This window comes from Mizuhopecten yessoensis, unplaced genomic scaffold (assembly GCF_002113885.1).
Source record: "Mizuhopecten yessoensis strain PY_sf001 unplaced genomic scaffold, ASM211388v2 scaffold7213, whole genome shotgun sequence".
In the NCBI taxonomy this organism is placed as follows: Eukaryota; Metazoa; Mollusca; class Bivalvia; order Pectinida; family Pectinidae; genus Mizuhopecten; species Mizuhopecten yessoensis.
The window spans coordinates 25,158-40,243 of record NW_018406936.1 but is presented as its reverse complement, the minus strand read 5'-3'; the positions used below and the strand labels follow the sequence as shown (position 1 = coordinate 40,243).

General features: G+C 36.7%; 1 protein-coding gene across 1 annotated transcript; it reads left to right on the top strand.

The window, feature by feature from the left end:
* The first annotated feature begins 242 nt into the window (after positions 1-242).
* On the top strand, positions 243-14,532 carry LOC110453264 (titin-like). The gene is made up of 16 exons (XM_021502146.1): positions 243-364; positions 996-1,283; positions 1,648-1,935; positions 4,492-4,779; positions 5,867-6,175; positions 7,859-8,164; positions 8,972-9,307; positions 9,850-10,140; positions 10,438-10,548; positions 10,783-10,804; positions 11,328-11,395; positions 12,110-12,137; positions 12,426-12,496; positions 13,197-13,227; positions 13,431-13,498; positions 13,749-14,532. Exons 1-16 carry the CDS (start codon positions 313-315, stop codon positions 13,772-13,774), a joined length of 2,583 nt encoding a protein of 860 aa, XP_021357821.1. The 5' UTR covers positions 243-312; the 3' UTR covers positions 13,775-14,532.
* Positions 14,533-15,086: the final 554 nt, after the last annotated feature.

Here is a 15,086-nt window from a genome sequence, read left to right as displayed (position 1 = left end):
AAAAGGAAAATACCCTTTCCTAGCATAGCAAAGTACATGGATGTTTAGGTTTGAGTTTATGTAAGGCACTGCTAGAACGAAAATGTTGCTTCTATATTATATGATAAGTATTTCACAAGAAAGAGATAACATGTTCAAGACATATTGATGGTATCATTGCGAAGGATAATTGACAACAAATCAACAACGGTTTATATGTAGGCTACCTTACACAGACATATTTGTTATGATACCAGGACTAATACTTCCTGATAGAGAGGCCCGGTCATTTTAACTATTCACAACACAGCTAGGTCGTAGTTGGGTTACAACATGTTTCTCACAATTATATGTATATTAACTTCCATACAAGTTACTGTACGAGGTAAGTGGCATTTTATTCGTTTAACATTCAATCAATTATGCTGAGTTTATTAATACATTGCACAATGTGATAGATCAAGCAATCCTGCTTGATTGTATGTGTGCTGTGTTTAACGTCCCCCATTATGACCTAGTAAACAATCCAGATACCCAATGTCAGTCTATTTATAGCACGTATATCAGTGTTTTACAGGTTTTCCCCTTTACCTTAGTTAAACCGGGTACAGTGTAGATAATTAGAATAAGGCGTTTGTACTGCATATTTTCTCAAAAAGAAAAATCTAACGACAGTATAAATAGTTCAGTGTATATCTGAATTTAGATATATACCAAATGTGCATTTGTTACAATGATTTAGTTTATTACAACAAATCCATATGTCATTGCAAATGTAACTTTTTGCAGTTATATCCATCGATAGATATAACAGCACATTTTGCTTTTGTTCATTTTTTTGTGTTCTGCATGAAGTTCGTCTTGCGTGTTGTACTTATTCTGGAAGTTGACAATTTGATTTTGTTGAAGACGTTATCATCCTTGTATCTCAGCATCATTTGACAACGCTAAATGTGCCGTTTCTTATCTGTATTTATGTTATTAAATTTGTATTAAGAATGTATGCATTGCATCAGGTCAAGCCATCACACCTGTGTATGTCCAGAGTAACGCACCCGTTACACTGACCTGTACGGCTGATGATCAGGCCACTACACTGACCTGGACAGGACCGGGAGGTACCCTGTATGTCACGGGTACCACAGTGGAGGCTGGTCTAGATGACGGTGTTAAACCCCGGATATCTGCCCGTCATACGGGAGGGAGTTATACACTGACGTTTACAGAGTTCCGGTCCAGTGATACGGGGATATATACGTGTACAGTGGACGGGACAGCGGATATACAGATGGTTGTTACGCAAGGTACAGAGATAATCCGTAACTAATAATACATTCACAAAACGATTTAGTTTTCGTTTGTGATAGTGAAGCACTTCCAAACTGCATTTCATTTAAAATATTTAAGGTAACTTAGTGCATGTTCACGATCGTTTTTGTCATATAACAACATAGGCAGCAGGTGATTATTGAACATCAAAATGTCCCACCACAAACTTTACTACTTCAGTTTGTCCATGGGGATTTGACAAAATAAACACGGTCCGTAGTCGATTTAATTGTTAATCTGTGTTATACTTTAAGGGGAGCATATGGCCAATTAACGTATTGATGTATATCATTGATGCCATCATGTACTGAATATATCATAAGGTTGTATTATTTTCAGGTGTGACATCAGCAAGGCCAGTGTATACCCGACTTGGCGGGACTAAAACATTACAGTGTAATTATACTGGTGGTAGAGCATCGTGGTCTGTCACTTCCATTCTGTTTATTTACACTATTGGAGCACAAATGAACCCCGACATACAAGATTCTTTGAGAACCAGACTGAACGTGACAACACAGGACGCGACATACAACCTACAGATCAGTGACGTACAATTAACAGACATCAGGGAGTACAAATGTAGCATAGTACTTACAGACACATTCTATCATCTACTACTGTACAGTAAGTATCAAATATGTATTATCATTGTTAACTACAGAACTGATTGTTTATTAAAATTGAAGGCTTGAAATAGAAATCGTGCCTATGTTTCTCTTGTATCCTCCGAATTATGCCTATGTTTCTCTTGTATCCTCCGAATTGTGCCTATGTTTCCCTTGTATCCTCCGAATTGTGCCTATGTTTCCCTTGTATCCTCCGAATTGTGCCTATGTTTCTCTTGTATCCTCCGAATTGTGCCTATGTTTCTCTTGTATCCTCCGAATTGTGCCTATGTTTCTCTTGTATCTTCCGAACTGTGCCTATGTTTTTCTTGTATCCTCCGAATTGTGCCTATGTTTTTCAATTATCCTCCGAATTGTGCCTATGTTTATCTGGTATCCTCCGAATTGTGCCTATGTTTCTCTTGTATCCTCCGAATTGTGTCTATGTTTCTCTTGTATCCTCCGAATTGTGTCTATGTTTCTCTTGTATCCTCCGAATTGTGCTTATGTTTCTCTTGTATCCTCCGAATTGTGTCTATGTTTCTCTTGTATCCTCCGAATTGTGCTTATGTTTCTCTTGTATCCTCCGAATTGTGCTTATGTTTCTCTTGTATCCTCCGAATTGTGCCTATGTTTATCTGGTATCCTCCGAATTGTGCCTATGTTTCTCTTATATCCTCCGAATTGTGCCTATGTTTCTCTTATATCCTCCGAATTGTGCCTATGTTTCTCTTGGATCTTCCGAACTGTGCCTATGTTTTTCTTGTATCCTCCGAATTGTGCCTATGTTTCTCTTATATCCTCCGAATTGTGCCTATGTTTCTCTTATATCCTCCGAATTGTGCCTATGTTTCTCTTATATCCTCCGAATTGTGCCTATGTTTCTCTTGTATCCTCCGAACTGTGCCTATGTTTCCCTTGTATCCTCCGAACTGTGTCTATGTTTCCCTTGTATCATCCGAACTGTGCCTATGTTTCTCTTGTATCCTCCGAATTGTGCCTATGCTTCCCTTGTATCCTCCGAACTGTGCCTATGTTTCCCTTGTATCCTCCGAACTGTGATTATGTTTCCCTTGTATCATCCGAACTGTGCCTATGTTTCTCTTGTATCCTCCGAATTGTGCTTATGTTTCTCTTGTATCCTCCGAATTGTGCCTATGTTTCTCTTGTATCCTCCGAATTGTGCCTATGTTTCTCTTGTATCCTCCGAATTGTGCCTATGTTTCTCTTGTATCCTCCGAATTGTGCCTATGTTTCTCTTGTATCCTCCGAATTGTGCCTATGTTTCTCTTGTATCCTCCGAATTGTGCCTATGTTTCTCTTGTATCCTCCGAATCGTGCCTATGTTTCTCTTGTATCCTCCGAATTGTGCCATCGATTTATAATGATATGTGGTGTTTGAATGGTACGACGCAGTGGCATGGTAACGTATCTTAGGAAACGGCAAACAAAGTATCGTTAACACGATTATATACCTGTACAATGTTTGGCGTGGAGATATTATATTTCACAATATTAAAATTGTAAATTGTTATTGAATGTTCTTAACTGTGAATTATTATCATCAACGAACTAGCATTATGTTAATATCAAAAGAGCGTCTAAGTATTTAATCATCTTCGGCACAGTTGCCATTATTTCACTGAAACATTTATAAATAAGCATAACACAAACGTTGAAAACATGAGTAAAACGTGTTAACAAGTTATATACTAATGTAAATTGAAACTGGTTACTAACGATAGTAAAGGAGCTATAACCAACGGCTATCTCAACACAATTCGGCAAAGCCGTTTCTTAATATTTCGATATATGCGACAAATAAGTGTCAATATTTCAACAGTTTATGTTATCTTGTTATGGCCTTGAGTTAAAACAAGCACTATGCATTTCGTTGTTGTATGTTATTTGCTTTCGTCATATACCATTATAAGAAGAAGGAAAAGTTCTACATTGTGTATACGAAATCAAGACTTTTTTGCTATTAGCCTAATAGCTAGCCTTGGAGGATACAGATGTATTGGAAGGACTATACAAATAGGAAGTTATTATAAATTAATATTATCTTAAAAGGGGAATACACAATATTATCAATCAATACCTTTGGAAAAAATGCGGCGATAACGTCGTTGTGAAAATGCTTTCGTGACGGCAGTAAGTCTTTTTTTACAGCAAGTTGTGCTGGTTTAAACTTCGAAATTGTTTGTAATAATTAAATCATCAAATCGAGGCTTTAAATAATCAAACTGGCATGATTCCGTGGATTGGAGGTTGCTTTCTTGTACTCGGGTGTCTTCCGTTCAGGCGATATGTATAACAGACAGTACCACGGGCGACTGACTTTATAAACACTCCAACATGCACAGTCATAACATGCATACTTGCATGAATTACTGTCAACAAACTTTCACATGATATCATTGGTGATATTTTGTGGAGAGAACAACAACCAATAATTTCAATCATAATAGAACATTAAGTTTAGAACAAATACAGGTCAGTTAGTTATGCGTAAACTGGTGACAAACACAATATTTAAATTCACATTATTTTAACATTGCTTTCTATTGTGTAGTTCCTCCAGCCTTTCCTGTAATCGAGAACACTGTTAGTGTTGGTGGACAGAACAGAACAATAGGTACAGAGGACACCAATATTACCTTAACGTGTAACGCACGTGGTGGTGTTCCAGTCAATAATGTGTCATGGATCAAAGATGGCGCCACGCTTGTGACCTCAGAAAATACAGTACAGTACACAAAAGTGTTAACCCGGACAGACGACAGGGCTATATATACATGTCAGTCTAATAGTCCAGCCCTGACTAGTCCTCAGACCACCAGTGTGTTGGTATACCTAGATTGTGAGTATAAAATGGGTATACGTGTCAAGCTAGTAGTCCAGCCCTGACCAGTCCTCAGACTATCAGTGTATTGGTATACCTATATGGTGAGTATAGAGTAACAGTCCATTCCTGACCAGTCCTCAGACTACCAGTGTGTTGGTATACCTAGATTGTGAGTATAGAGTAATAGTCAATCCCTGACCAGTCCTCAGACTACCAGTGTGTTGGTATACCTAGATTGTGAGTATAGAGTAATAGTCCATCCCTGACCAGTCCTCAGACCCCCTTTGTGTTGGTATACCTATATGGTGAGTATAGAGTAACAGTCCATCCCTGACCAGTCCCCAGACTACCAGTGTATTGGTATACCTATATTGTGAGTAAACAGTAATAGTCAATTCCTGACGAGTCCCCAGACTACCAGTTTGTCGGTATACCTAGATTGTGAGTATAGTGTCTGTTTACATGTCAGTCTAGTAGTCCCGCCCTGACCAGTCATCATACCATCAGTGTGTTGGTATACTTAGATTGTGAGTATAGAGTAATAGTCCAGCCCTGACCAGTCCCCAGACCACCAGTGTATTGGTATACCTATATTGTGAGTATAGAGTATTAGTCAATCCCTGACCAGTCCCCAGACCACCAGTGTATTGGTATACCTATATTGTGAGTATATAGTAATGGTCCATTCCTGACCAGTCCTCAGACCCCCTTTGTGTTGGTATACCTATATGGTGAGTATAGAGTAACAGTCCATCCCTGACCAGTCCACAGACTACCATTGTGTTGGTATACCTATATTGTGAGTATAGAGTAATAGTTCATCCCTGACCAGTCCTCAGACTACCAGTGTGTTGGTATATCTATATTGTGAGTATAGTGTTTGTATGCATGTCAGTCTAGTAGTCCAGTCCTGACCAGTCATCATACCATCAGTGTGTTGGTATACTTAGATTGTGAGCATTTAGTAATTGTAAGTATAAAGTGTGTTTACATGTCAGTATAGTAGTACAGCGTTGACCAGTCATCAAATTAGTTTTGTCGTCATAATTTAAGTACAATTTATCCTCGTCCATTTCCATCTAGTTTCACTAATGTATTCTAGTAAAACCCAGACAGCCTACAATATCGGACCGGTTGTCCCAGACCGAAAATAGGAACCTACAAGTGGTGTGTGTGTCTACAGGAAGTAGACCAGCGGCCGATATTGAGTGGAATGTTGGCGGAACACGGCTGTCCAACAATCCCACAGAGGTCAAAGTAAAGGACATTGCATCAGATACCTACACCGTGACGTCAACACTTTCACTACCAGTCACACGTCAGGACAATGGGAAGTCTGTGTACTGTATAGCCAGTAACCAGGTCTTGTCGGGAGGGATTAAGTCAGTACGACACAGTATAACAGTATTATGTAAGTATACCATATATATATATAATACTCCCAGTCACCCGTCAGGACAATGGTTAGTCAGTGTACTGTATAGCCAGTAACCCGGCCTTGTCTGGAGGGATTGCGTCAGTACAACACAGTATAACAGTATTGTGTAAGTATATCATATCAGACACTCCCAGTCACCCGTCAGGACAATTGGAAGTCTGTGTACTGTATAGCCATTAACCAGGCCGTATAGCCATTAACCAGGCCTTGTCTGGAGGGATTGCGTCAGTACAACACAGTATAACAGTATTGTGTAAGTATGTCATATCAGACACTCCCAGTCACCCGTCAGGACAATTGGAAGTCTGTGCACTGTATAGCCATTAACCAGGCCTTGTCTGGAGGGATTGCGTCAGTACAACACAGTATAACAGTATTGTGTAAGTATATCATATCAGACACTTCCGGTCACCCGTCAGGACAATGGGAAGTCTGTGTACTGTATAGCCAGTAACCAGGCCTTGTCTGGAGGGATTGCGTCAGTACAACACAGTATAACAGTATTGTGTAAGTATATAATATCAGACACTCCCGGTCACCCGTCAGGAAAATGGGTAGTCTGTGTACTGTATAGCTAGTAACCAGGCCTTGTTTGGGGGGATTGAGTCAGTAGGACGCAACATAACAGTATTGTTTAAGTATATCCTTATCTAACACTCCCGGTCACCCGTCAGGACAATTGGAAGTCTGTGTACTGTAGAGTCAGTATCCAGGCTTTGTCTTGAGGGATTGAGTCAGTAGGACGCAATATATCAGTTTTCTGTGAGTACATCATGACTAAAACACGGTAAACAATGGGACAAATGGGTTACCGTTAAGTAAGGGCAACACGTATTTGCTTGAGGCAACTAAAGCGCAATGATACCCGGACATTCAATGCAAACTACGTACGTGAAGCTGAAAACGGAATCTCATTTCCCTTTTTGAAACGATAACTCAAACTTAAGGCAATATCTACATAATATCAAATCTTTGGTTTTGGCATATCTATGAACATTTGTACCCTTAAAAATGTGCATGACATAGCAAATTAGCCTTGCTACTGTATAACGTATACAAGAATATAGTTTATGAATGAAATTATACAAACAAAATTGTTTACAAACGTTTGTTATTGTAACGCTACAGGGATTTAATGCAAAACAAAATATTTCTTCTATTTGGCACTGGAACGTTGTGTAATCAGATCAGTTGTTCGTGACTTGTTATTCTGAATGGAGGTGTCAATTAAGAGGTGTCACGCCAATTGCTCCGTCAATTTCACACGCATAATAGCAAATATAGTGCAAGTGGCAAAGTTGTTTGATGATATCTTCTTCAAAGACATATAGTTTATCATTTGTCCTAGGTTGATAATCCTTTCTCTATAATTTCAGAAAGTGAAATTGTCCATGAAATTTCAAAACTAGAACAATACCCTAGTTGCTATTAATTAATGAATAAATGGAGAGGAAAAACGGAAGAGCTTACGAAAGTATATGAGTACACCCAGATGGTCACGTGTGAGTGGCTTTGTCATTATACCGAAAATTTACATACTCGATATGGAAACACTGGTGTGCCATGGAGTCTGCACGTGATCTTCATTTAATATTATCTTTATGATAAGTATACACCGTAACATAGATGGCAATACAATGTTGTTTTCTTATACAGATCCTCCTGATATCCACGTGAATTACACAAACACCACCTACACGTCGTCCCACAGGGTTCTGACGTGTGTACCAGACGGTAACCCGGACACCTACCAGTTTGGTCAGTGGCGACACACAGCAGAAGATGGTACAGAGATACGTCATTTGACCGGAAGTTCCAGCCCCTTACAATCTGTCCTGACCCTGCCTGACCCCGGTGTTACCAGACGGTATGAGGACACGGGGTACTATGTATGTGAAGCCTCCAACAATATACCAGACTCGTCTTTCTATAATTCCGGCTCTGTCTTCTTAACTGTAGAAGGTAAATAATATCTAAATTGTGTTCTTCTTTAAGTCCGACTCTGTTTTTGATGCAGTAGGTACATAGAAACAAGAAATTAAATATCTTCAATCTGTTTCTCTACGAAGCAATTAATCTATAATGAATAGTAAACAAAAATGAAAAACATGAAGTGAAATACCCGGAAAATGTGAAAGTTTAGTCAGCAATGCTTACATGTAACATTTTTTTTTTATTATCATGGCTTTGAAGTCAACATTGATCATTTTCGAATACTTTCAGACTCGTATTTGTAACATAAGACTAATTTTCACGTAGATTTGTTGAAAGTCAATGCATACAATGTGTGGACATAGTATCTGAATTGTTTACAGCGGTAGATAGTAATATGTATACTTTGAACTTTAATTGGACTATTCCTTGGTATCTCAGATATTTTCAAAATAAAAATGTGGATCCTAGTTCTATCAAGGGTGGAAATATTCAAAAATGTAGAATAGGACAACTTAAGTATATGTTACAGATAAATGATTCATACTTAACCTATCTGGTTTCAATATTGTGCACGACTTTTTTTTTCATTTTTTGAAACGTTTATTTCAAAACTAGTCCAGTTTTGTTTAATTCTATGAATGTTTCTTTATTTTACGTGATTAAAAATCCTAGATTTTTTTTCACAGAACTGTTAAAATGTAAGTCTTTGAAACATGCAAGTGTCTACAGCTCCTCCTGTTGTGGAGAAAATAAATCATGGAAGAAACATATGAATTTATAATTTTCTTTATATATTTGGAATGTGTTATATTATTATGATATTTAATATTTCAGCTCCTCCTGTGGTAGTAACTAAAAATATTGTGGTCAAGATACAGATTGGGAACAATGCAACTATCGAGGTAGAGTTTTACAGCCAACCAGCGGTCAGCTCCAGTGACGTCACGTGGACCAGGGGTCCAGGGAGAATACTTCCCCCTGACAGATCTGCCGTCTCTCTAGGTAGTAGGTCTCTACTAATGTCGTTCTATGGGGAAGATGTAAAGGTCAAAGGTTACATCGCCGCACTGACAATCAATACATTGACTGAAGAGGACTTCGGTGATTACACCGTGACAATAGAAAACAGTCTGGGGACCACGAACCATACAGTAGCATTGCTCATAGCAGGTAAATCGTGTATTGAACAGAATTAATGTTTCTTTATGTTATGAAATTAAACAAAGCCATACCCATGCATTATTGTTGTATTGAAACGACGTCAATGTAAACAAACCACGAACGATATGTTCATGATATTATGGTATCGTTGACTATCAGAGAGAGAGAGAGAGAGAGAGAGAGAGAGAGAGAGAGAGAGAGAGAGAGAGAGAGAGAGAGAGAGAGAGAGAGAACTCAGTTTCGGATGGCATATTCTTATCCCTCTGATAAATCAGCAGAAAAGTCCACATCAGTTGTGTTACATTTAACATTTGATGTATCTTACAACCGAAGTTTAAAAATCAGATTTCAACATTTCATTGCCACTATTTTGTCAAACTATGCCAACTTGTTTTCCATATTGCCTTAATTATTCCCTTAACAACCACATCCTTCCTTTGACAGAATTTACTAATTTTGACACGTTCTTTAATTTCATAAGCAGTTTGATGTTACTTTTTTGTACTAAAAATGTACAAATGTCTAGATTGAATAATAAAAAAAAATTGCAGGTCCACCATTAACACCTCTTTACCTGTTACAAAAGCGCGTAACAAGCAGTAGCATCACCGTGCAGTGGATCCGCGGGTCAGACGAGGAACAGGTACAGACGTTTGTGATTAGCTACAAGTCTGACGTCATCATGGACTACAGCGACTTGGACGCTATTCCGGATAGCCAGGAATCCGTTATGTCGTATACGATAGAAGGATTGACACCGGATACCACATACTATATCCGGCTTTATTCTCAAAACGATATTGGCTTAAGTGATCAGATTTCTGCTAACATTTCAACGAATTGTAAGTTAAACTGATGTATATTTTACCTTACATAAACAACAATAACTCGTTAACACAATACCAAATATATGGGGAAAAAATCCAGATAAAAGCATGTAACTGTCGTATTGAAACATTATTTTTTTTGTTTGCCTCACTTACAAGAATGTAACAGGCGCTACTTGTTTGTCAACAACTAAACAGCTACCTTGGAATATTACAAAAAGACAAACAGTTGTCTCTGCTTTATAAACAATTTATCGAGTGTTTATTTAAAAAAAATATATATTTTGCTCATTATTCCGTTGCTGTACCAAGTCGGCGATGACTGTACTGAGAAGTTACATTCGACTACAGCTGCCCTGATCTCCGTGTCTGTCCTTTGTGTTGTGGTGGTTGTCATAGCGGTGACATTGATCGTTGTCATATGTAAGTACAGACAGTTACATTGCATAATGCATATTATTATCGCTTACATGACTATGTAAATGCTAAATACATTAGGTTTTTGGAGTCATTCAAGTCCATAAATGTAACTTTGATAATTATTGCATATATATATATTTTTTATATGTAAAATAATAGTTTTTTTTATCTTTTTTACACCATTTATGGTTATCTGTCGTTACTGTGGTTACATCGTGGTTATTTTTGTTTCCTCAGATAGGCGGTTACTTTCAGGATGGTAAGAATATACAGAAAATGTTTTGAGCTATTAATAACTAATCGGTATGGTATTTCCAATTTACGAGATTTTCGAATTTCGATGATTAATCTATACTACAGAGAGAGAAAAAAGTAATAGACAGTATTCAATGTTTTGATTCATGACTACAAATTTGTTTCAGAACAATATATTACACGCAAGTCGAAACAATAAACATTAATCGTCTCTCAATACTCTTGGTTTCAAGGGAAAACCTAGCATCAGTTCATCAATGACATTGACAGTATTACGATAACTGCAATTGTTATGACGATACACAACAGTATAGCATACAGATATATGGTACACATATGTTTTCGCTAAATGATGCCTCATACATCGGCTACATATTAAATGATCCTTATTACAAAAAAATAACAATTAAACAAATAAACAAAAATAAAATAGAAAGAAAAAGAAAATGCGAGACTATGTAAACGTATTGTTAAGAATTAACTATACAACCAATTATAAATGGTAATATTTGTTCTGTCATGTTCAGCTTCACTGGCGGAAACAATGTTCCACCCCATGAGCAAGAACTGACACAGCACTCCATAAAGGACACCAGTGAGTACATCTGAAACGTCTGAAGGAGTATATCCAATTTTGACTGCTTTTGTTTTATTTCAACTGATTTTATTTGTGTTTTTTTGTATGTGTGTTATATGAAAAAGAAACGAGTCAAATTTTCGGTATTGTGTAACCTCTGTTTCTGTTTAATCAAATAGGTTTGTAAGTCATAAATGTATGTTTTGTTCAAGTGAAAGAAAATGCACAGACGTTTTAACAGACCCTAGCTCTCTTTATTTGCAATCACAAGGATATGAGGAAATCTACTCCAATCCTTATATCAGTACATACTCATTAATGCACAACTGTATATGTACACTATACAGTATTTTCTTATAACTCTTATGTTTCTCTTCATGTGGTATCCAATCTGTTAACTAAGATATTTAAAACAAAATCGAATTAATTTAGGTTTTCTTCTGATATCACTAAAAAGAATACATCACATGTATGAGAGAGAGAACAAAAGTTTGAATACCAAAATCAACAAAGCCACAATTCGATATCAAAATTGCGAGTGGGTTATTAAATTAGCGTGTACTTATTACATTATTGCAAGGTATTGCATGCATTTGGAATGTGTGTACAGGTTTGTATCTATTAGATGATGATACACAATAAGTGTGTAGCTAGAAATGTTTAGTATGGTTATAAATGTGACACACCATGTCATGGACATTGACGTAAGAGTATTACGACGCTTTTTTTCAGGAAACGAGCAGGCACAAATTGAAGAAAGGTATGCATATAATTATAAAAGTATTAATAATATACACATATAATTGTGTAAAATTAAATAGAAAATCTTTCATCTTTAATCGGTGCGTATCTGAATACGTTTATCCCTATTTCTACGTCGTTAAGCAAAGCAACGTTAATACTATTATTATGATGATGATGATAATAATTTTACAATTTATCACCAAGGTTCATATGTGAAAGGAACATACAAACAGTGTTAATAACTTATTGATAAATATGCATTGCATTCAAGTAATATATATATATTCTTTTATGCGCTTTAAAGCAAATCGCACTACCAAGAACTGAATCCAAATGAAATCCAGCAGCCGTCTCCCTACGAAGACATCTCCGGTGGTAAGTCAATTTTTACATACCGTGCATCTTTATTAGTAGCTTCAGGTATTTAGGTTTTTACAGCTTTGCGCTGATAACGCAACAGCTAGGCTATTTTTAGGCGCATAAACACTTTGAAGATATTTGCAATTTCATACACTTTATACATGATGTAATTACATTAACCCTGTTTCCACACTTGCATGGTAACAGCAAGGAAACGCGTGTACCGGGGAAGATACACATCGAACCAACATGGCACACTTATTAGCATTATCAAAACATCCGCCACCATAACAGCTTGATGATCATAAATCGTAATCGTGATCAATTTTAGAAACCCTCTATTGTAGATTTATCTTTCATAAACCGACATATATTATGGAAATCACGATATTCGGAGCAATCTTTCGGATACGGAATCGGTTGCGAAATATGGATTGTAGCCTCGAGCAACTAAAACCAAACGTTTATATCACAAGTTCAAACTAAATCCTTTTTTTGCACCTTACAACGCAAATGGAATTTGCTTAATTGCTGCATAGTTATGCATGTCAAATTAAGCAAGTCCTGCATCAATATTTTTTTTTCAAGGCTATTTTAATTTACTTGTCATTTTGGTTGTCTATCTTTAATAAATATGATATATTGATCAGTCTATTAGATTAGTTAACAGCCAGGATAATGCATTAATGTATAATATCAAAGTTGACATTCGCAGGGAACGAAGATGCCATTACGGAAAATGAAAGGTGGGAGTTAATTTTATTTGACTTTAGATATAATATATATGTACGCTTCAAAACACACATACGTCAGCTTATACTGTTTATGTTACAAATCTGGCTTTCCGGTTTTAAAGTATATATTTTGGAGACTCAAATTGATCCGTTTTCACATCAAGAGGTATTTCTAAAACAGTTCTGTGGTATTAATTTGAGATTTGTGTCCACAGGAAAAACTACGAACCACTACAGGGCGTTTCAGTTACACACGAATACGAACAACTACAGGTAGACGAAGGTTAGTTGTTTAAAAACAATACAGGCTAGTTGTATCTATATGTAACTGGAAATATGTATAGCAGACTTATACTATAATGCAGCTTTTTTAAAAGCGACAACTAATTGACAAAAAGTGTGAAATGCTAATCTAAAATGACAATTCCAAATACATGCAAGGTACTACTAGATCAATGGTCAAACATAGTGCATTAGTGACGTGAATCCACTCGATTTCTGAGAATGCTTATTTTGTCCAATTCTGTTTTTAGGATCGAGACGGTATGCAAATACATGAAGGATTTGAACTTGTTGGAAAAATACTGTCGTATAAAATTGAATCCTGGAACAGTCAAGCATAGGCAGTGCATCATTTTTACATACAACGGGCTTCAGATGTATCTTCAGGCAAATGGCCAATCAAATACTTGGAATGTTTTTGGCAGAAAACGTACTTTAAACGTATGGTCTGATATTGTTCTATTACAAAACTGACGTGTCTTTGGTTCAATTGTGGTCAAAGTAAGGATGGCGTGGCTTTACTATAAAATCGCACAATCGATTGTTGACCGTTCTCGGAACACTCGGGTGCACGATTACCAGTGGCGTTCTTAACCGTTTTCATCGTCGTTTGAAAAAGGTTCCGATAGTGAGATAAACGTACATTTTGTATCACAGTGTTTTTGCGTATCAACGTGACAGTAGACGTCCACTTCTTGAACACAAACTGATGTGCCTTACACAGATGACAGTACAAGGAGCAACACATAAAGAAGTGCTATGACCAAAAACCAAAGTTTTCTGTTTGCATTAAGTATACTATAAATATTCATTAGTTCATGTCATTTGATACCAGAGATGTTACATACGTTTTGGTGATATTCCTCTTGCCGATATGTAAAGTGGACTGAACGACATGGGATATACAACACCATTCATTGTACATGTACCCACTGTATTTCATAGGAGCATAACGATCAACATCATATTGTTCATCAGTACATTTTCATTTATCTGTCAATGTCACTAATTTAGATAAAATGTTATTTCATATCATCACGCTATCTGTTGTTCTTGTTTAATAGATCTAAGTTATTTAATAGCGTTTGTAATGTAATCAACAATTGACAAAGTATTCATTGATAGAACAAAATATTCCCTTCGTACAAAGCAAATGTCTATACTATTTTCTGCAGCTGGTAAAATATACGCTTTAGAATTAGAAAATATATCATCACATTATCACCTCAATGTTTTGTTGACGAGGTCAGCACTAAGTAGGTACTCGAGTTAGAGAGTGTAATTAAGTTATCCAGTGACAAGGAAGTATTTGAAGAGTGTTTACCATCCCGCTGTGTTTGTCTATTGCGTTTGTGTAGTAATATATGAAATATGAGTAGGCAGGTTTTACAACTAAGATGTGATATTTAGTTTTATACTTCAGTCAGATTATTGAGTTAGGGATATCCAGACATGTATGTATTACTTCTCAAAAGACTTGCTTTGAAGTGATAATGTAAAATCGGGCTATATCTTGTAATTTTGGTCACTAAACGTGTGCTCTACTTTTTTTAGATCCAAAAGAATTACCACATCCAGTTTTACTCCAT